The 23,230-nt window shown below is 41.8% G+C and overlaps 2 protein-coding genes across 3 annotated transcripts; one reads left to right on the top strand and one right to left on the bottom strand.

Annotated features, from left to right (window-relative positions):
- Positions 1-5,114: 5,114 nt before the first annotated feature.
- On the bottom strand, positions 5,115-11,118 carry THAP5 (THAP domain containing 5). Of its 2 annotated transcripts, none has more exons than XM_075929824.1 (3): positions 10,881-11,118; positions 6,656-6,845; positions 5,115-6,098 (listed from the first exon to the last, which is right to left on the bottom strand). In XM_075929824.1, exons 1-3 carry the CDS (start codon positions 10,961-10,963, stop codon positions 5,142-5,144), a joined length of 1,230 nt encoding a protein of 409 aa, XP_075785939.1. In that variant the 5' UTR covers positions 10,964-11,118; the 3' UTR covers positions 5,115-5,141. The 2 variants fall into 2 exon arrangements, with proteins under 2 accessions (XP_075785939.1, XP_075785942.1); XM_075929827.1 differs by lacking the exon at positions 10,881-11,118 and adding an exon at positions 10,659-10,855.
- A 49-nt stretch (positions 11,119-11,167) lies between these two features.
- DNAJB9 (DnaJ heat shock protein family (Hsp40) member B9) lies at positions 11,168-20,506 on the top strand. The gene is made up of 3 exons (XM_075929840.1): positions 11,168-11,299; positions 16,718-16,945; positions 18,245-20,506. The coding sequence occupies exons 2-3, from the start codon at positions 16,729-16,731 to the stop codon at positions 18,679-18,681; spliced, it is 654 nt and encodes a 217-aa protein (XP_075785955.1). The 5' UTR covers positions 11,168-11,299; positions 16,718-16,728; the 3' UTR covers positions 18,682-20,506.
- The last annotated feature ends 2,724 nt before the right edge of the window (positions 20,507-23,230 follow it).

Below are 23,230 nucleotides of genomic sequence, written 5' to 3'. Positions count from 1 at the left end.
ACCCTTTTAGATATTTGAAAACCGCTATCATGTCCCCCCTTAATCTTCTTTTTTCCAAACTAAACAAGCCCAGTTCATGAAGCCTGGCTTCATAGGTCATGTTCTCTAAACCTTTAATCATTCTTGTCGCTCTTCTCTGTACCCTTTCCAATTTCTCCACATCTTTCTTGAAATGTGGCGCCCAGAACTGGACACAGTACTCCAGCTGAGGCCTAACTAGTGCAGAGTAGAGCAGCAGAATGACTTCATGAGTTTTGCTTACAACACACCTGTTGATACAACCTAGAATCATATTTGCTTTTTTTGCAACAGCATCACACTGTTGACTCATATTCAACTTGTGGTCCACTATGACCCCTAAATCCCTTTCCGCCATGCTCCTTCCTAAACAGTCGCTTCCCATCTTATATGTATGGAACTGATTGTTCCTTCCTAAGTGGAGCACTTTGCATTTCTCTTTATTAAACCTCATCCTGTTTACCGCTGACCATTTCTCTAACTTGCTAAGGTCATTTTGAATTATGTCCCTATCCTCCAAAGAAGTCGCAACCCCACCCAGTTTGGTGGCAGCTCTCAAGGTATCTGAGTGCTGAGACAGCGATTTGAAAAGATATAGAAGTCCTAGGGTACATCTACACAGCAATGTTATTTCAAAATAATGTTGAAATACTGTCAATCTGGAAGATTTCTTACTCCGACTCCTGTAACACTCATTGTACAAGAAGTAAGGAAAATTGGAGGAAGAGTGCTCCCAATTTCAAAATAAGCTATGCAATTGACGTAACAATTTTCAGCTTATTTCGAGTTAAGTCCCACTGTGTAGATGCACCTCTAGAAGCTAAGATTAGATTGATAAGAAGAAAGCTTAAGCTCACAGTTTCAGAAAGGACCAACTGGAATTGTCAGGGGGTAATACTGTATGTGAAAAATTCCACAGAATTTAGTAAGATAGAAGTCTGAGGGGAAGAGGGCCACCCAGGATTACACTACTGAGCTCCAGATCAGGAAAACTATACTAAGAACGCACTTGGGAACAAGAGAAGAGATGTAAAGTCCAATAAAACAATAATGGGCAACTTCTTGCACATTAACTGTGTGAAACATCACAATAGAACAAGGTTTAGAGAAGCAATTTAACAATTGAAATAATAGCTTTTAGGATAGGGAGCAATATGGTAAAAAAGGGAAAGGAGCTAGTCCAAATGATCCTAACATCAAAAGTAAAGAAATTAAAATGGTAAGATCTGGTACAGATCTCATTTTTTTTAAAAAATAGGAGTTCACAAATCCATGCATTACTGTTTTGCTAGAAGCTCTACTCAGACTAGGATGCTGTTGTGCTAGGTGCTGTACAAACCCCACAAAAAGATCATACCTACCCCAAAACATTTGCTATCTTCTGTTTTACTGAAGGTCTAAAACTGTCTTTTACTAGTACAGAAGCCATTATTCAAATTGTGTTGTGTGCAGTTTAATATCTTGAAAATTAAGAAACATACTATGTTGTCTCTAACGTTCAACTAAAAATAGTGTAAACTTCATGTTAGCATAAGCACTGAACTCTCAAGGTTGAAAAGTACTTTAATGAAAAATCACACTTAACTCTGTACAAAAGAATATCAGATTAAAATGCTAAATACTTCTTATACAATAATGGATTGACTTTACAGTACTTGACCTACTATAAAACATCATGAAAGCTAATTCATGAGTCTAAGATCCAATTAGCGCTTGTCATCTTTTTAAGCAAAAAGATAGAATCTTGTATCATTAATCTGCTCCTACCTGAAGTGATCCTGGTGGAGTTTCAGTTGTACATGGGATTATTTCTTCATTATCTGAGGAATGAGGAACAAGGGCTAGTGACCTACATTTCATAAGTTCACCTCAACTGTGCCTATTATGGTCCTGTGATCACACCCAAACATTTCCCTTTTACTCTGCTCCACCCCAAATAAAAAATAACCAGTTTTGCAGGCTTTTTGAGGGCTGGGGGGGGGGAGAAAGAGAGGGAAAGTTACACCCAGTACTTGAATAATCAGGCATCACGACCCCATTGTGGCATGTTCATTCTAGACATGTAACTTATCCATAAGTAGTTATCAAAAGATGCTTTTACTGGTGTAGGAATTTGATCACAACCACTGGTATTAGTCTTGGTACTTTTGAAAGACTCCTCCTCTGCATTAATGAGAAGGATCCGTTGGTGGTACTGGGTCATACCACTACTGGTCACCACCCATTCAGCTCTATAAATCCTAAAGGTATGGCTACACTTGCATCATCTTCAGAAGGATGCAAATGAAGCTGGGATTTAAATATCCCATGCTTCATTTGCATATTAACGGTATGCACTATTTAGAAATAACAGACGCTGCTACGACGCAGGTATTTCAAGAGAACTGTTCTCTCGAAATAACCTCATCTTAATAGCGTCTGTTATTTCGAAATAGCGCCATAATGCAAATATGCAAATGAAGCACGCGATATTTAAATCCCAGCTTTATTTGCATCCTTCTGAAGAGGGTGCAAGTGTAGATATACTCTAATACAGTAATTCTTCATTTAACACTATAGATGCGTTTTTGAAAATGTTCGTGCTAAGTGAAGACGTGCTATGTGAGATCAATTTTCCTCATTAAAAATAATGGAAAAGGTGGGGGTTGCGTTGCAGGTAGTGGTGACAAACTCAATTTTTTGTTGGTACTGGGTCATCAACATCAACATTAGTTTTCTAGCAACACAAGATAACTAGCCGCGGTTTGTTAAAACACAAACATAAACATGGGAGTCAGTGGAGAAGAGCTGTGACCACGTGTATTCATCCGCTCATGCGTATCATGAGTTTCACCCATGTATAACGCCATGCAAAGTAGTCTGCCACTTGATTATTTTCATGTTATTTCAGGGACAGTCATGTTATTTGAAAAATGTTCCCCCCAAAAATTGTGCTTTGCAAAAACGTGGTAAGCGGGCACGTGTTAAACAAGTAATTACTGTATACAATGCTTGGTTTGTACAGTGGTCTGAAAAGGCTGTGAAGCACATGTGCAGAACCTGGCATAATATAGTGCTTATCCCATGGAAGCTTCCCTCCTACATGATCTGAGTATTCTCTTCTCACAGTCATGTCTATAGACATATAATTAAAATATGACTTAAGAGTCACTTCCTCCACCCAACTTCATTCACGCATCTTCATGGCCATATCAATAGTTTCGTTAGGCATATAATATCCCTTGCAATACACATTTAAGCAACAACGAGGCAGCCATGTATGATTGCCAAAAGTTCTGATGCTTAGCTAAATAAAAAGACAAGAAGGGCACAGGCAAATAGCGTACAGGTCATTTAATGGTTTAGTTTTACGTTTTCTCAGGCCTTGTACGCAGTACTAAGGTAAGCCAATTTCACACTACTGCTATGTGATTAGCATAGCTGGAGTCAACATAGCTTATGCTGCCTTACTACAGTGCACACATTGTGCTGCATCAGTGGCAGATCCTCTCCCGTTGACTTACCTTAATCATCTTGTTCCAGTTGAGTATCAGTTGAGCAGTGTGCTCAGCAATCGATTTAGGTTAGGGGTGGGGACACTTTTTTGGGTCAGGGTCACTACCCCACTGGGGGGTGGGGAAGGAGTCGGGGCCACACACAAGTAGAAAGAAAACAACCTCCTATCTCTATTACTTATATGCACACAAGATGGGAAGAAAGTGCCCCTAACCTTCACTTACATGTATCTCCATGCATGCTAGGGCACCAGGGCTTAGGGCTTGGGGCTTCTCCCCCTGCCCCTCCCACTCTCACATAAGGGCAAGCCAAAATTCACGCTCCAACGAGGGGTGGGCACCAAGACTCCATGTTTCTGACCCACAGCGCAGAGACTTACTATGGGCCTAATCAAATTAAGTCAGGGGGAGATCCTGGCCCACAGGTTCCCCACCCCAATTCAGAGATCTTCACTAAACCTACTAAATTGACACCCCACTGTGTCGATTGGACTAGCATCAATTCCTTCAAAAGTAAGGCCTTTATCTACATTACAAAATTAAGTTGTGTAGACAAAGCCCTACTAGGCCTAAGTTAGGTTGAAATACAGTCACCACAGTAATTACTGTAGTGACTCACATTTACATTATGTCCTCTCTATGCCTCTTATGAAGGAAGAGTTATTAGGTTCATGTAGGAAGTTACTTACATCAGCAGGAGCAACATTGTATTGTTGACATTTACAGAATTAGGTCAATGCAGGTTGCTTTAAGTCAATGTATAGCGCAGACCAACCCTAAGGTATAACAGGATCATAAGCTACATTCTGCCATTCTATCTGCTCTGCATGTAGTCTGGTTTTGTTCAAAGTACAGCTAAGGTACTAGGCAGTGTGACAACTGTAGCAGAACTGGATGATATTGGGTTGAAAGCATTTTGAGTAGACGACATCTGTTTTACTGAAGATCTAAAACTTTGTCTTTTACTAGGACAGAAGCCATTATTCAATTTGTGTTGTGTGTACTTTAGTATCCTCAAAATTAAGAGCTGTACTATGTTGTCCCCAATGTTCAATTAAAAATAATGTTCTTATTGAAGAAGGGAGGGCAACTTTGTTTTATTGTATAAACAATTTTAATTAAGATCAACCTGTACAAAAAGCTATTAGAATGAATGCTAAAACGAGGATATAAAGAGCAACCATGAACTCAATATACAATGTATATTATCCCTCCCACTTTAAGAAGCAGTAACTTGAAACTATTCTTACTTAATGGAGAGTGAACTGGGACAAATTGATTATAAAATGGTGTCCCCCCCACACGCAGCTGTGACTTCCAATCAGTTTGTACTGTGCTGCTGAACTGTAAAGCTTATAAATTCTAAAGAAACTTGAATCTGGAAAAGTTCCTCCTATTTATATTTTATTTAAAAAGTTACTTTATTTTGCTCATTTATAATTCATGTTTATGGGCAATATTTTATCAGTGGGCTTTGGTAGAAGGATACAACTTTTTCCAAGAACACCCGTTATATAGCATTTTTGTGTTATGAATGTGGTATAAACCATGAAAATAAACCAGGTATCATATATAAAGGAGAATCATAGAGACTGAAAGCGCCATGTTAAAACACCCATTTTAAAGATTTTATTGTATCATAGTCACTTCAAATGTTGTGAAACAATTTTCTACAATCTTGAGCTTTTCTTCAGAAAGCAGGTTTTCCTGTTTTAGTTGTCCAATAAGTGCTTCCAGGGATTTGAGCCTACCTAAAGTTTTTCTTTCCTGTTTTTCAAGGAGTGTTATCTTGGAATGTAGCTTTGCAATTTTTTGCCAGAGGTGATCCCTGTCTATGTCTTGTCTGCAATATGAATGCTCAGTTTGTAATACTTCCGTTTCACCACAATTGTTTATATATGCAGATTTTTCAATTTCTACTTCTTCCATGTCTATGAACTCCTGTTTAATAGGCATGAAAGAACTACTTACCATTGAAGGCTCTTCAGCACACTCAGCAGGTACAATGATAGCAATGACAGATTCTTCATTTTCATTAAACTGTTCAATAGTTCGTGTAATTGTACTGAAGAAAACTGTGTTTTCACTTGGCTGTACTTCCACAGAGCAGACTGCAATATGGGAATCAGGATTCTCAGCTGGATGGTCAGTAACTGGTCCACCCACATGTTTAAATTTTAAGGATGAATCCAGGAATTCAGGGTCTGTTACTTGCAAAACTGTAGCTGTACAACTTAGAAGATTCTCTACAGATGTGTGAACATTACTTGCGTCTATGTTGTGGACAGTTTCTGCCATTAAAACAGGTGTTTGTTGAATATGCTGCTCAGATGAATCAAGAATTATGGTGCCTGCTTGCAAGTTTTCTGTGTTCTGAAATGGCACTCTCTTTTGTGGAGGTTTGCTCAGTGTTGATAAGCAAATTGCCTCTGTTCTTTCATCTAGATTTTCCGCAATTACGAGATTTTTCTTTGGCGAACAAGGTTCAAATGATGCAGATATATTATTTGACTCTACACGCACACTGATTTCTTCCCCATCCTCTGTTTTTACCTCTTGTGACTTGTGCTGAGAAAGGCCTTTCTCCTAAAGGAGAAATGACACATTTTAACTACCGTACAAATAATGCACAAAAGTTTCCTCATTGTCTAATGTGTTCCATTTTTTATAATCACTATTTTTCAAGTATTGCTTTAAGATTAAACCAGTAATTTGCAAACAATCTATGTATTTATTTCTAACTACATTTCTCTGATGGTATGCAAATATATTCAAGTATTAGTCTAAATCTGTGTAATATAGTTTTGTAAAACAATTTCAGGTTTGTAATTCTTCATATAAATCAATGACACATACAATAGAAGCACCAAATGGCCTCTCTTTGATAAACTGGTTTGTTTCTCATATTCTAAGCCAAACATGCTCTTCTCCTTTTGCATAGCGGAATTTTCCACTTGCTTTTTGTATCCATCGCTTATTACTGTAAACCTTCAAATGAAGAATCAGGTGTTTGCATTTCAAAATCTGAAGTTACAAAAGAAACATTTTATAAGTGTAACTTTGTACGTATAATTTTGAAAAAATATACTGTACTAATATCCAGCCAACACAGTTCTATACTATGCAAGAAAGGGACACATTACCTGGTTATCAGGCAAAGAGAAAATAGTTGGTATTGCAGTATGTTTCAAATATCGAATTCCCCATCGCACATCAAGGGAGTCAGGAGTAAAATGGTCACTGCAGAGGAGTTGGTGCTTACTGGGAGTCCACGTGTCACGTTTCATATTCCGTAACCATTTCTCAAGTCTTTCTTTATCATGAAGTGGAAACCTGGTTTAAAAGATTCGAACAAAATCAGTTACATATGCTTTTCAAATAAAATCTCTGCACCCCACTCTTAAGTCTTCCCTTACACAAGAATCATTTCTAGGTTTCTACCATGAAACACAAGGTTTAATTCCACTAACCATGAAACATATATCTCATTAACAAAGGGTCTGGGCCCCCTGCTCACTACGCTCATCAATCCTGGCTCTCCCCCTGGCCACCAGGGAAGGCCAGGCTGCAGCCAGGCCCAGCTCTCTCCCCACAGCCTTTAGGTGGCTGGGTCGGGCCAAAGCCGTGGCCCGGCCCCCACGAACATGGCTTGCATCTCCCCCACACATGAGGGAGGGGAGGCTGCATGGCTGGCCACTCCATGGAACATGAAGGAGGGGGAGGCCATGCAGCTGAGGTTGGAGGGAGTAGCTGCGGATGCAGAGTGACAGGTAATGTCACTCTTGTTCCACAAGAAAAAAAAAATGTATATAGAGAGAGGGGCCTGGAATTACCTTCATGTCTCTTCTGAACTCAATGGCAAGAATTCCACAGATGTTAAAAACCTTTTAACATGGACTGATCCTGGAACCCTTTGCTCAGTGGTTTGCACTGATATCTCTGGGAATAACTACTTCAGTAGAAAAGTAAGAGGATATGCTACTTATTTTCTTTTAATAAACAATTTTCAAATGATTGGATCCCATTTCATTTTAATTGTTTAAATTATATTTCTCTTAATTTATTTGAGCATGTTCCTGGGTTTTGGAGTTTTTTTTAAGTTCAAAAAGCCCTTTTACTAGTATAGGTTCAAAAATTTATAGATATATTTTAGAGTGCATCTTTCTATGAGTCCACCTGTTCAAGAACTTCTCCTAAATCATAAGAGCTAGGATCGTCAAATAGGGATGTAAGCGACTAATCGGAGAGAGGCAGCAAGGAGGGATGGGGGGGGAGAAGAGGAGAGTGCGCTGGGGGAAGCTGGCTTAAAAGCCGGTTCCCTCCTGCTCCATGAGAGGGGGCAGGAGCGCAGCAGCAGCCAACTTTGAAATGTACAAGAGGCCCCAGTGGGGCTCTCATACATTTCAAAAGCTGATACACCACATGGAGCCCTGAGTCAGCGGGAAGTCCCCCACCATCCCCAGGCTCCATGAGGCGCTTCCACTTTGAAATGTACAAGAGCCCTAGCGAGGACTTTTGTGCACTTCAAAGGTGGGACACGGAAGTTCTATAGACTAATCGAATAGTTGATGGAAATCCCATAGACTATTGATTAGTTAACTGAAATTTAACATCCCTACTGCCATATTTGGTATGGAGCTTCCTCTTACCTAACTTAAACCGAGGTCAGGTTTGGCTGTGCCTGGAAAACAGGACATGCCAGGAATGGGATTGTTTTTGATAACATGGAAAGGGAGGAGGCAGAAAGTGGAGGGACCAGAAAGGGAGGGGCAGAGAGAGGAGGGACGCGATACTGAGAGTGGCCACTAGGTGTAGCTGCAGCACAAAAAATGGCCAGCAGAGATGGGCTCCTTCATCTTGCCTGCCACTAGCCAAGGAGCCCACCTGCCCCAAACCCAAAGCCTGTCCCTCACTCCCGCTCTGTGCAGAGTCTGGGACTTCCCTCAGACAGCCTACAGGCCGTGGCGGGGGGTGGGTTGCTGGAGGTCAGGGACAACCCCTGGAGCCTGCCTCCCACCCCCAAACAGCCTGTGGATGATCTGCCCGAGGTCAGCCCTCAAAGCTTCCTCCTCTCCCCTCCAAAGCCTGCAGGACACATGGGGGGGGGGTCTTCTGGAGGCACCCCCTGAAGTACTATCCCCCCAGGCCAGCTGCAGGGTTGGGGGGCAAGTGGAGGCTGGGACCAGCCTATAGAGCTTTGCCCACACCCCCAACAGGCTGCAGGATGGAGGGGCCCACTGTGCCAAGCAAGGCCCTCCCAGAGAAAATGCAGGCTAGGGGTTCCTCCCTTCCCAACAATCTGCAGGGAGAGGGAACTGCTGGAGGTCAGGGGCCACCCCTGGAGCCTTCCCCCCCCCAGCCTGCAGAATGTGGGGGGGGTCTCTGAAGGCCAGGGGCAGCTCATGGAGTCTGCTCAGTCCCCCAAAGAGGATGCAGGAAGCTGCTGGAGGCCAGGGTTAGCCCCTGAAGCACTGTCCCCATCCCACTGACCAGCTGCCGGGTGGGGGTGGAGCAGGGGGAGGTTGGGGCCAGCCTGCAGACTGCCAGCCTCAAAACAAGCTGCAAGATAGCAGGGCCACTGCCCCCAAGCAAGGCCCCTCCTGGAACAGTTGCAGGCTGGAGGGGGAAAGGTGGAGACCAGGACCAGCCCAGAGAGCCACAACATGCACCCAACAAGCATGCAGAGCCTCATCTCCCCCTCCCAGGTTGAGCTGCTTCTTGGAGAGTACAACCCTGCCCATTGGGAGGATATACTGGCTGTAGACGACTGCTTTAGCCTCCTGGTAGGAGCGGCGGGTGGAGCAGTGCTGCCCTTGCTGCCATTCATGGCTTCTGTAACCCCCCTTTCCCTCCTGGCTCTCTACCCTGAGTCCTGCACCTCCCACCTGCCTTGAGCTGCACTCTCACCTCCATTCCACTGCACTAAGGCCCCCACTCCCTGCACTGAAGCCCCCTCCCCCATGCCTTAAGTCACCCACCCCTGCCTCTTCTTACCCCCTCCCAACCCTCACTCTAGCTTTCATTTTTACAATTGAAATAAAGCATGTACATTTTCATTTAATTGTAAAAATTATTTCAATTAAAGACCCAAACAACGCCATGTACACCTGCTAGAAATTCTGTAAAATATATAAAACCCCCTTTTTTCTGTCTTTGGCTCCCCCAAACATGTTCCTAACCTTGTAAAAAAAATAAAACAACACTGATTGGTCCACAAGATCTAGAAAGTGAAAGACTGAAAGTTAACAAAAGGAAACTGACTGTGGTAATTTTTATTATTCAAATTAAATGAGAAGAAAGAGAGCACAAACATTGGTAAGATTTTAATAGCCGTTTAAAAAAATATTCTTATACAGAATGACAGACATAGCCCATGGGAAACAATGTAGAGAGTTAAACAAAAACAATGAGCATGACACTACATATTTCTGAAGTTTCAGAGGGGTAGCCGTGCTAGTCTGTAACTGGAAAAACTTAATAGTCTTGTAGCACTTTAGAGACTAACAAAAAACATAGATGGTAGCATGAGCTTTCTTGGGCACAACCCACCTCTATATATTTTTGTTAATCTCTATGTAAGCCAAGCCACAAAACTTGTCTAGTATGTTGGTTTCCTAGTAAGTTGTCTAGTAAGTTGGTTCACAGAACAACATTTTTACATAGAATCAGTTATCAAAGCAATCACTTAAAAAACCCCATTCTTTTCCACATACAATAGCATTAGCATTCAGTCCAACTTGTTTACATTTCTCAACAACAATAAAAAGCCACAAGACGCCAAAAAGATTAGCAGTCCCATCTCCTAAATATTTCTTTCCTTGTGCCATATAGCCAAGTACAATACACACTCAAACCCCAACTTTACGTTCAGTGTAAAGTATAAATGGTCCCAAGGGATCCTTTGGACGTGAAAGGGACCGTAGAGGTCTGGTGGGGTTGGGAGGGGCTGGCACAGCTCAGCAGAAGCACCTGCTGAAGACGTGGCTAACCTGGAGCCTTTTTGCAGCGCCCACGGGATTCCTTAATCCCAGTGGGCACCCAGATCCCCAGGCTCCTTGGGCTCCCCCCGACACAGCCCGCTCCCCGAGCCCCCTTCCACTCCGCAGCTGCTTTCCGCAACGCTCAGTCTCCGCTTAACGTTCCTACCTGCTGCTAGCGAGACACGGACGCTGACCAGGCCCGGGGGAGGGCGAGGAGCCGGCTGAGCGAGGGCGCCCGGCGGGACAGGCAAAGGAGAGGCCCCGCTCCCGGTGCGACGGACCCAGCCGGGCTCCACAGGACGGGGTGCGACCGGGCCCTGGCGCTGCTCTCTCCGGCGCAGCGTCCCCTCCCGCCTCCGGGCCGCCCCCACCCCCACCCGGCACTCACGGGTAGAAGCTCAGCTTGCGCTGGTCCCTGGCGCTCTGGCCCCCCCGGTTCTTGCAGCAGGACGCGGCGCAGTATCGGGGCATAGCGGGCGCTGGAGGTCCCCGCCCGGGGAAGGAACCATCCACGCGGGCAACGGGGCGCGGGGATCGCCCCAGACCGAGGCACAGCGCTCGAGGCAGCCGCTCAGCGCTCGCCCCGGCCGCAGCCCCGCTTCCGCTTCCAGGCGCCCGAGCCCGCCCCTCCACCGGAAGTGATGCGGCTCGCGAGCGGTAACAACAGCCTTCCACGTGCGCTAAAGCGGTGGTGTCACGTGAGAGCGCGCAGCCAATGGTGGAGCGTTTCGTGTAGGAGTCTCTCTTGTCTTGAGTTACGGCCGCGTTAGTCCGCCCAGAGCAGAAGGGCGCGCGGGGCTGCCGTAGGTGAGTGGCGGGCACAGGGCCCCTGCGTCTGCCGCGGGGCGCGCTGGGGCCAGAGGGGCTGGTGTTGGGGGAAGGGAGCTGTATTGAGGGTGGGGGTCGGAGTTGGGGGAGGGGGTATGACGGTAGGAGGGGCCGGGGGGGGGAGGTAGATCGTGGGGTATTGTGATGTCTCCGCGCCTTGGGGCGGGCTGGTTTGTTTCGAGTCTCTCCAGTCTCGGGTTCTCTTGCCTTGTGCCTCTCCCCGGGAGGAGGGCGTGTGAAGTGCTGAGCGCCCCTCTGCGCGGGGGCGTCTGCATCGCTGTGCGGGGCTGCACCTCCGCCCGGGCGTTTGGTTACCGCGTTAACCTTTTGACTAGACACGATCGTGGCTGTTCAGTAGAACGCGGTTTCGTTTGGCTGGGAGGGCCGTGAAAAAGCTTGGGCTGATGCAAAGGCCATATCCCTCCCTCCCGGTCTTTATTCATTTGTCTCCGTGATGAATTATCCAGGATAATAGTAGACCCCATAATTTTATTTTTATAAAAGTTATGGTTGGGAATCAGCAATTAAAAGACCAAGTATAACTACAGTTGTCTTTAGGGTTCCTCTTAATGGCATGGCTGAAGAGGATTCTAGCTTACTCCTCAGCATAGTGAACTGGGACATGGGAGAGACTATTAAGATGCAAGACTGTTATATTTAAACTTCCTGTGCAACCACAGTTGAGTGAGAGCCTTTTCCATTTGTAAGGTCTTTATACTAGCTACAGTAAAAGTTCTCTCAGAGATTGATTCTGTTCCTACTAACTTCCAGTTATAATTAATTGAAGTCTTAAAATAGAATGGTTTTGTGTTGCTGGAGTTGGGTTAAACCTGCTACATTCCTTTCCCTTTTGTTTCAGTTTTCAAAAGAGTGATCCCTAAAGAGAAGGAAAGATCTCATTCTCAAACTCTGATTCCATGTTCACAATCTATGGTATAGCTCTTAGTGTCTTGGTAGAGTTATATAAGAGACCTTTTATGCTCTTGTAATTGAGCTTTGTTTTTAAACTTCTCTAGCCTTCTACAGTTAGTGGTTGTAAGAGCTGTCTCAAAGTCAAGCTCCTCTTCCACTTGTTTTGTGCATTAAAATTGCATGTAACTGGCACTGTTCTTCAAACATTTCTATTATATACATAGTGCTTTATAAGCCATAAGAGAGGGTTTGTGCTCCATATCCCCTGCAGGTAGGGCAAGAAGTAACAGGTTCAATCTGTAGCAAGTGAGATTTAAGTTATAATGAGAGAGATTTTCTTACTTCTAAAGGTAGATAAGTTCTGTGCTAGATTTCCAAAGGCGGTTGTGGAATTGCCATCTTCGGAGGTGTTTAAGAGTGGGTTTGACAAATGCCAACCAGGGATGGTTACATTTGTTTGGCCTGCTTTAGCTAAGTAGGGTGTTGAAGTTGAAGACTTCTTGAGGTTTCTTCGAGCCTTACGTATCCATGAGTCTATTTGTTACAAACCCCCAATTCACTTACTTGAAAGGGGGTGGGCTAAGGAATTTGTACTACTGTATTTGGTTGTCTTGAAATGGATAAACGTTCATAGGAAGATGATAGAAATGTTGGGCAAACATTTAACTATAGATTGAAAATTAACACTGAATGTTCTTTTGCCTGTTTGAAAGAAAATACAATTAAAAGTTATAACCAGAATAATGCTGTTGCTGAAATATTTACCATTCAACAAGGATTTAAACACTGTCCTTAAGTTCCCTAATTGTTTGTTGAGCCCCGGTAAAAAGCCATGTTCTCTTGTTAAATCTTGTTCAAAATCACACATTTTTTTTTATAAACCGTACAAGAGAGTTTGTTCTCCATGTCCCTTCAGTCCCTTAAGGGTTTTTAAAAGAAAAAATATTTTAAAGGTAACACTAGAAATTCTTAAAACTGTACTCAACACTCCTACGTAATGTTTTCAGCCAGACATGATAGCATTTTGATCACTAGTACGTGAGAATCGAAAAGTGAAACTTATCTGTCTTTCAGTTTCCAAACTGAAAGAAAGGAAAGGTATGTAGAATATAAATAGTAACAAGTGGGTTTTTTAATGGTTATTATGATAAAGGTACTGATACTAACAGCAGCTTAATAAAGATATATCTGTGACATAATTCCAGGTTAGCTAATTCATATTAAAGAAAACATACGTTCAGCTATTAATAGAGCTAATATACAAGATTTGATAATCTTTTGTGATCTTTTTTTTGTCAATTAAAATACTTTTAAACATTTGCTATTTTCAACATTGATTTTGTGTAAATAAAATTGGTTTGAATAGCACAGGCATGTTGAAACACGCTGATCTTTGTATAAAGTTTGTCTTGTTAGAAATGTTTTCAGGAGCTTTGTCTAAAACAATTTGAAGAATAATCAATTTAATGTGAACTGGGCTTTCTTTTAAAATATGGTAGCATTTCAGTACTGTATTTATATACAAATTATATACAGCAAAATGTAGTATAAAACCATTCTGAGGGAAAGAGTAGTGCAAAATAATTGAAATTAATTCATCTGGTGGTAATACTAGCATACAAGTAATAGAAGTTGAGAAGCTTATGTGGAGTGAAAAGATTCAGAGGCATGGGTAAAGCAAGAGGGTAGGTAGTTCACAGCAGTTTACGGGAGCTGCAGAAGTGATTTCTGGTAGGAATGTGAAGGACTAGCTCACAGAAAGAGGCAGCAAGTGGGGGGGAAGAAGAGGGGGTACTTCAAAGCGGCAGCACCTCGTGGAGTCTGGGGCCAGATCCCGGGCTCCCCATGGCACTGTTGCTTTGAAATGCCACGTGCAGCCTGGGGCCAGCTGGTGAGCACAGTCTGTTCCATTCTCTCAAAATAAGTGGGTGGGTGGGTGGTGGGGTTGAAAAGGATACTACAATGAATAAGAAGCCAGTGGAAGTATTTAGAGATGGGCCAGATCCACTAAAACTGTTTGCCCAATCACCTCTTAACACCTGTATCACTAAAATTTCTTCTTCAACAGACTTATAAAACAAAATCAGCTTTCCCAAAGCCAGCAGGTGTACAACACTGCTTCACTTATCACATATGCAGCCAGAAACTGAGGTGTAAGTGTAGGGGAGGGAGGAGAAAGGATTTTATCTGAGCAATATAGTGGTGGTGGTCTTAAAGTTGTACATGGAGATTAAGTCTACACTGCAGGCTTTTTTTGCGCAAAAACTTGCTAGGTGTCTACACTGCATGCGCGTTCTTGCGCAAGTAAATTTACAGTACAGCGTCGGAAAAGAAGGTCTTCTTCCGGAAGATAATTCATTTTTCCCACAAGGAATAAGCCCTCTTGTGCAAGAGCTCTTCCACAAGAGGGCAGTGTAGACAGGCAACATGAATTTCGTGCGCAAGAAACCCATATGGCTAAAATGGCCATCAGAGCTTTCTTGCACAAGAGAGCGTCCACACTGCCATGGATGCTCTTGCGCAAAGGCACATGGCAGTGTGGACGTGCTCTTGTGGAAGACCTTTTGCGCAAGAGTTCTTGCGCAAAAAGCCTGCAGTGTAGACGTAGCCAAACAGTATAGGAAGCTTGGGGTTCAAGATGTTGTCAGGGTTATAGACTGTAGTTGCAAACTGGGGTTAACTGAAGTGATTGTGCTCAAGAAAATAATTTCTGTTTTATGGGCCTGAGATGAAAAACCAGAGGTCCATACCTATGAAGGGTAAACAGGCAGGAAACATTTAAAGTGTTCCTCTGACTGAGTTAGTCACATTAGTTCCCTTGGGAATGACTATCTGTTTTTTCAACTAATCCTGTACTGAGATTATATTATTTTTGTAGTATGCGTCGTACAATCCCCTGGCATTCTGCAGGTTGGGTGATGTCCAAAATTATCTTTTGGGCATTTTACATGCCCACTACGTATCTTGAATGTTCCTTGCAATAAAAAGCAGCTTCCAAGTATTAGATAGTAAAGTTTCTTCTAGAAAAGATTCTTAGTATATTGACTAATTGAATATAGTATGTGCCTGGCTTGTAATTGGTACTGTCTGCTTAACATCAAGTTTTTCTTTTTAAATGACGGATGTGTGTCGTGTACAGATTTATTGATCAACTTTTCCTTAACCTGGCACTCATGTGTTTTTTAATCCAAAGTTTTTATCATTATCTCTTATAAATTGTACAATTCTCAGCTATCTGATAAATTGATCAACTATTTTAATTTTCAAAAATGCCATGCTTGAAAGTTCCCCAGTGCTAGTCTATGATCTTGTGTTCTATAACTGTCTTGGATCTTGTGGAAAGCTTTCAACCCAGAGTGAATTTCAAGCACTTAATTCTCTTATTGGTATGTGGGAGGCTTACACATTCAACTTTCAGCGATACTGATTCTATACTGATTCTAACTTTTTTGTATCAATTATGTTGTAGATTTTTAAGTCATCAAAACTGCAATTAAAATTTAATGAACACCATGGCCATCCTGTGTTTTCATTCACCAAGAAAGGAGAAACCTGTACTTTGTAATAGGATTCTGTGGCACGTAGTCTCTTGCTGCATTCTTGTAGACTCTTTCCTCTTTATTGGAGGTTGGCACTAGACTCTTGAAGCAGCTCTGTGTGTTCCTGAGCTTTCTACTTAATGTTTCACAACCTAGCTTTAGTACAGTACAGCTCATTTCAGTTTCTTTCAAATGCTGCTGCTCGTTATCTGGTATATGTAACTTTTGGACAAAGTACAGAAAGCAGATACTGGGCCTTGCAGTGAAAATGGCTAGTTAGTGAAGCCCAGATATTAGGACCAGGACTTTGGGGTGGATGAGGCAAGTGTATGTGTGAACATAAGAAGAAACTGTGTTGCAAGTGACAGCTAGATGTGGAGAGAGTTAAAACTGCATCATCATACTGCATTAGGAATATGAAGGACTAGTCGACTATCTGATAAGTAAATGCTTGTTGAATAGTTGACTAGTCATTTCCCTCCTTCCCCTTTGCTGCCTCTATCAGATAGAGGCAGTAGGGGGCAGGAACAGGAGGTACTTCAAAACGGCAGCGCTGTGTGGAGCTCAGGGTTAGCTGGGGACTCCAGCTGACCCTGGGCTCCATGTGACGCTTTCACCTTTGAAGTGTAGTGCTGTTACACTTCAAAGGTGGAGATGCCCTATTGAGTAATCGAATAGTTGATGCAAAATGCATCAACTATTCGATTAGTCAGTTACCCAGTACTTAACATCCCTATACTACATACTGAAAACTCTGCAAAAGGGAGATTTTCCTGTGAAAATTAAACACTTCCATCTTTTATTGCTGCATGGTTTCTATGTTTAAACATTATAGATTTACCAGTTTGCATCAGAATAGATGCAATTGAGTTGTCTTAAGTTCCTGTATAATGCCATAGCAAAAAATTGCAATAATTTGTATTCAAGTATTTTTCTGTCTTTCTAGGTGCTTCAAAAATGGCTACCACACAGTCTGTCTTCACCTTTGCGCTCTGCATTTTAATGATAACTGAATTGATATTGGCTACAGAAAACTACTATGACATTTTAGGAGTTCCAAAAAATGCATCTGACCGCCAGATCAAAAAGGCATTTCACAAACTGGCCATGAAGTACCACCCAGACAAAAATAAGAGTCCTGGTGCAGAAGCAAAATTCAGAGAAATTGCAGAAGGTAATGTACATTATACAAGTATTTAAGGGGGTGTTAAGTATGTGTGTCATAAATGTAACCTTTTCAGTATTAATATATAAAACCATAAAATGTAATTGCAGCTCCTCCTTCGATATTTTGTTGATGCTACTGTTGATTATTTGTTTTGTGTACAGGACTGAATGTCACCATGATAAAACAATGCATTGTAATGGCCCAAGTCACACTTCCTTTTAACAGAATTAGAATTTTCTTTGTATAGAGTATTTGAAAGTGCTTTAAAAAAACTAACAAATAGAGGAACAGAAATATGGTTGAAGATATCCTAACTAGGCATGGCACACATTAAAGTACAGTATTTTGTTGTGAAGAAATACAGGTTGAATCTCTCTAGTCTTTCACTCTCTGGTCTGGCAACATCCGTGATTCCACATGATTTTTGATAGCCAGATGTCCACTTACATTGTGTGTGGTGAAGTTTCCTGCTGACCCATAAAGTTTGTTTACAGCCACCAGTCCTGACTCTTGGTGTTCTGTGCTGAATTGTAGCTCTAATTTACCCCTAAATGTCTTTTAAGAGCCCAGAAAGCAGTGGAAGTGTTAGTAATGATGCTACACAATATTGACCACCTGCCGTTGGGCAAATTCTGTTGTTTGGCACCAGTCAGGTGTCAAGCGTGCCAGACTAGAGAGGTTCAATCTGAGCAGTGCTCAGCATGATGCAGCAAGCCCAGCTAAGCTGGAGCAGCGCCCCTCCCCCCCCCCTCCACATCCGCCTGTGGCTAGATTAACTGGTTACCTCTTTAGCATTCCTAAGTTGCAATACATCTGCAACAAAGTTTGTTCCCACTGATTTGAAAACTATTAAATGGAAAGTGTATTTGAAACCCATCACAGAATGAGGGTTTCTGGAGAGGAATGTGTTAAACAGTTTAAAAGGAGGAGAAAAAGCTTGGCTTGCCATATCTTCTAATATTCTGCCTATTTCACTGCCATTTGAAAGAAAATATTTAACTACTGCAGTTTTTAGTGCCTGACTGTAAAAATATTAATTTATTTAAATAGTATGTAGTCTATAGGAATAAAATTAGAGAACACATTTTATCTGTTTACTTGAATGAGCATACCTGAGCTTATTTTGAACATTTAGTAAAGTTGTGGCTTAATTTCAGTACATGTATAAAGTATCACTTTCACAGTTTCTGATTGCTGATGTGCTTGCAGTTTGAGGAAGAAAGTAAATGTGTTTTTTGACAGGAAAATTTAAATCTGACTATATGTGAAATTCTGACCTAATTTCTCATTGCAATACTTCAACAGCTTATGAAACATTATCGGATGAGAATAAACGAAAAGAATATGACCAGTTTGGCTATGGTGGAGGACAAGGAAATAATGGAAGCCCATTTCAACAATCATTTAATTTCAACTTTGATGACTTGTTCAAAGATTTTGACTTTTTTGGTCAAAAGCAAAACCCGCGATCAAAGAAGCATTTTGAAAATCACTTCCGGAGTCATCGGGAGGCTCACAGCAGACAAAGACGTTCTTTCCAAGATTTCTCCTTTGGAGGTGGACTGTTTGATGATGTGTTTGAAGATATGGAAAAAATGTTTTCATTCAGTGGTTTCGACAGTGCACACCAGCACACTGTGCGAACTGACAGCAGATTCCATGGATCTAGCAAGCATTGTAGGACTGTCACTCAGCGCCGAGGAAACATGGTTACTACATACACAGACTGTTCTGGACAATAACACTTCCTTTTTCTTCCATATTTTCTCTTCCTGTTTCATCACCTTGATGGTTTTCTTCATTAGTGCTAATATGGAACTGTCTGAAACTATTAAAATATTTCACTTAATTGCAGTAAAGTTCTAATTAAACTAATTTTTGCAGTTGAAACAGCATGCAGCAAAATGGGAGATGAATACCTCATCTGTCTAGAAAGGCCGAGAGAGAGGAAATAAACCCTGTATGATAAAACAAGATAAATTTTTACTAAATTGAAATGTATTTCAATCTTTAACATATGAGGAGTCTTAATGTGACTTTTGTTTATACTCCTGGCAGGATGTTTGAGTTACTGATGCATGTATGGCTACAGGTGAGTTAAACTCCCTTATTGTGAAGTGTTTGCACTTAATTTAAAAAAAAAATAGGAAGTTTTATTTTTATAGATTGAACTTGCAGTATTCAGCTGCTGTAGACTAAGTTATGGGAACTATGTATAACTTGTACACATTACAGCAGTGCAAATTTAGTTAATCTGCCTTTTAACTTGCATGAGCAGTTCTAGAAATGTGAACATAGAACATCTGTAAAATAGTGTAATGTACCATATAAGGAACTATGTCCCAGAGTTTGGAAATTAAAAAAAATATTAAATGTCTTGAAATTGATCTCAAGCCTGTAAAGACTTTAGCATGAGCATAACTCTCAGCATATGTTGACTCCAGTGGAATTACTTATGTATGTAAAGTTGCGTACATGTGTAAGTCTTTGTAGATAATGTCCTGGAGCCTAGAAACTAAATATGAGAATCTAAAACTAAATAAAATTAGATCCCTCTGCCTGATGTGACTTGTAGGTCAAACAAGTACACTTTTGTATAAATAGAGCTACAAACTTCACATTGCAGATTCTTTCATTTAAAAGAATGAAATGTGTCAGCTTCACAGCTTGAAAGGTGAACTCTTCTCGAAGGGAATAAAACAGCAAAATGGAAAGTTAGACTTCTTGTGATATTTGTTTTAATCGCATTTGGCAATTGAGTCTGCTTTAGTGATGACATGCTAAATTTGTCACTTGTTATACTGTCAGCTATGAAGTCCACAAGTCAACCCTCAGTATTTGAGCATCAGCTTAATAGATATCTGTCAATCCTTAAAGGTTTTCTTTGAGTATTGTTATAGGACTGTCTGGATTTCCATGCATCCACTATACCAGACTGTATCTTTTTAGTAAGATGGCCACCACCCACAACTGAGAATTGTCAATTGTAACAACTAATGTTCAAAAATACATTTAACTTAGTGTATATGAAAACTTACTTTTCCTGTAGATCAAGCAAATTGAGTGCAGTCTTCTGTAAGTTGCGGTGTCCTAAAGTCCTATTACGAGGAAGTGATTTTGCCCTTCAGTTCTCACCTTCTGTTCCTCAGCTACATCCTCACTTGTCCTGCTAAACTTCCCGTGACTGTCAGTATAATCTTTTTGTTAAATTTCACTTGCCTATAAGCTTTAGAAAGGATTTTTGTTGTTTTATGTGCTTTCTCTTTCATTCTTTGTCTACTTTATTTATAAATTGACTAATACCTCATATTCTGTCTTTATGAAAAGCCAGTAATTTGTGAAACCTTATCAGAATGTGCAATATTATGGTAGAGATAAATGTGCTTTTGTTTTTTATGCAAGTAGATTTTAATTTCTGTTGTGTACTTTAATGTGTAGCTCATGAAAATTTCTGCACTTTTTTCATAACCTACTCCATATGATATTAATCCTATGGATAAACTTAAGCAAAAATAATACCTGTTCATCAAACATGGGTATGCAAATAAACGAATATTTACAACTTGAGTGCATTTTGTAAACTATTTTGTCCCACAGTATAAAGACTGCAAACAGCTTAGTACTGTTTGGGAAAAACTTTTTTCCCTTGGAAGGGAAAAGCAAAGGCATGCCAGCATAATATATTCAGTCTGTATATCCCTGAATGCTCATTAATGATTCTGACCAATGGTTCTCAAGCTTCGTTGCACCACGACCTCTTCTGACAAAAAAAAGTTACTGCATGACCCCAGGAGAGGGGACTGAACTCTGAGCATACCTGAACACCACTGTCCTGGGTGGGGACAAAGCCGAAACTCAAGAGCTTGGTCTGTAACCCTGAGCTCTGCCAACAAGGACTGGGGCTTTTGCCCCGGGGTCCAGCATGTCCAATATCAGCCCTGGTGACCCCATTAAAATGGGGTTGACCCACAGTTTGAGAATCACTGATGGAGACTGCTAAAATTCATCCAGGTGAAGAGCATCTTAGTAAGAAAGATGGGAAGATATAAAAGAGTCTTTGTAAGTTGAAAGACTAATAACTTATAAATCCTGCTCTAAGGCAGTGGTCTCCTGATCACCCCTTCCTGAGGCCTTACTCTGCTCACTCCATCTCCTTTTTGTCCCCCATCCTCACTCACTTTCACCAGGCTGGGGGACTGGGGTCCAAGAGGGGTTTCAAAGTGCAAGCTGAAGGAAGTTATTAATTGCATGTGGCTCTGGCTGGGCACCGTTTAACTGAGACTGTTTCTGGGTGGTGGAGCAGTGGAGTTAAGGCAGGTTTACTCCTGCCCTGGCCCTGCACCACCCTGAAAGCAGCTGGCATGTACAGCAATGGCTCCATGGCACCATGTACTGCTCCTCATCTACAGGCACTGAGCCCACAGCTTCTACTGGCCATGGTTCCCCATTACTGATCAATGGGCGCTGCAGGAGTGTGGTCTCTGCAGGCAAGGACAGTATGTGGAGACCCTCTGCTCTGCCTTTATCAGGGACTTCAGAGACATGCCAGCCACTTCCAGGAGCAGCAGTTACCATAGGAATAATGACTCCAGCCATGACAGGCTATGCATTTTAGAGCTCACTTCTCAAATAATTAAATTTAAGCGTAAGAGAGAAATGAAAATTATGAAAATGCACAGACCAGTCAAAAACAACACATTTTGCAAGCAGTAAAAGAAGTAACAACCCCCCACGTATGTGTTGAGTCAGGAGATGAGTGAAGGACAGTATGTGTTTGTGAGACACACACACACACACACACACACGGTATGTCTACGCTTGCACTCTCTTTTGAGAGAGGGATGCAAATAATTTGCAATTTCGAATGCCTTTAAGCTGAGATTTAAATACCCTGCACTTCATTTGCATATTCGCATTATGGTGCTACTTCGAAATAACAGACACTGTTAAGATGCGGTTATTTTGAGAGAAAACCTTTCTCTTGAAATAAACCTTATTCCTCATACAATAAGGTTTACCAGTTATTTCGAGAGAAGGCTTTTTTCTCGAAATAACTGTGTCTTAACAGCGTCTGTTATTTTGAAATAGTGCCATAACGTGAATATGCAGATGAAATGTGGGATATTTAAATCCTGGCTTCATTTGCAATTTTGAATGTCTTCATTTGCATCCCTCTCAAAAGAGGGTGCAAGTGTAGATATAGCCATAATGTGTGAGAGTGACAGAGATTTGCATTGCCAAGCTCCTTCCATCCCCTTCTCTCTATGTGGTGATAGGGTACAGAAGCAGGGTGAGGGGAGAGGAGGGACACCCTGACGTCAGCGCTCCTCCCCTGCACAGCAAGCAGGAGGGTCCTAGGAGGGCAGCTCCAAGGCAGAGCAGGAGCAGCATGACACTGCTTGGGATCTGGGGGGGGGGGGGGGAGACACCAAAAGGGAACTAACAGACTGATGGGGTGGGCACACAACTGGAGGGAGGGATGAGAGCTGATAGGGAAAATAACTAAAAGAGGGAGGAAAGAATTGGTAGACTATTGGAAAGAGAGGACTGATGGATCTGTGGGGGTGGTTTGTATGGAAGGGACATTAAATTTAAACTTACATATGTAAATTGTTCAGGCTTGTTACTGAATCAGTTCAGGCAGGTCTACCTATGCTTCTTCCTCAGAAAGGCTCCTGTCAGGCCAATGCCTTTCAGAACAGAAACTTACAAAACATGCTGCTTGCTTATTCAGAGCTCTAGCATGTTCTTTTCCTATTTAATTATAGCAGTTGTGTTGTGGCATGCTCTGTAACTGCAAGTCCTGATATAACTAAGTTGCTGACTTCAGTTACTCAGAAGTTTCTCCAGTTCTCACTTAGGGTTGAAGCTTTTATGCTTGATCTGTCTCTTCATTTGTGTTCTGAGCGTGAACACTGACTTTTTTGTGCTTATTTTTAAAAAAGGACATTTTTATTGATGAACTGAAATGGCTGAGCTTTAAACTTGTCTGTAAAGCTAGAGCACTGGTTCCCAACCTTTAGTCCATGGATCCCTGGTGATTTGCGGCAGTACTCCAGGGGGTCTGTGGAAAGTTTAAAAATAAGGATCAGGCCCATCACCTTTTCTTTTTCTTTCCTTTTCTTTTTTTTTTCTCCCCCAGGGAAGGGGGGTCTGTGAAATTTTAATAGAAAGGGATCCGTATGCTCGAAAAGGTTGGGAACTATTGAGCTAGAGCTTTATTCACAAAGTCTCATTTCCTTTCAGTTTTTACTCTTGAAATATAGTTAGTAGAGATGAAGGTACCACAAA

Source organism: Pelodiscus sinensis, chromosome 1 (assembly GCF_049634645.1).
Source record: "Pelodiscus sinensis isolate JC-2024 chromosome 1, ASM4963464v1, whole genome shotgun sequence".
In the NCBI taxonomy this organism is placed as follows: Eukaryota; Metazoa; Chordata; order Testudines; family Trionychidae; genus Pelodiscus; species Pelodiscus sinensis.
This window is presented reverse-complemented; position numbering and strand designations above follow the sequence as displayed.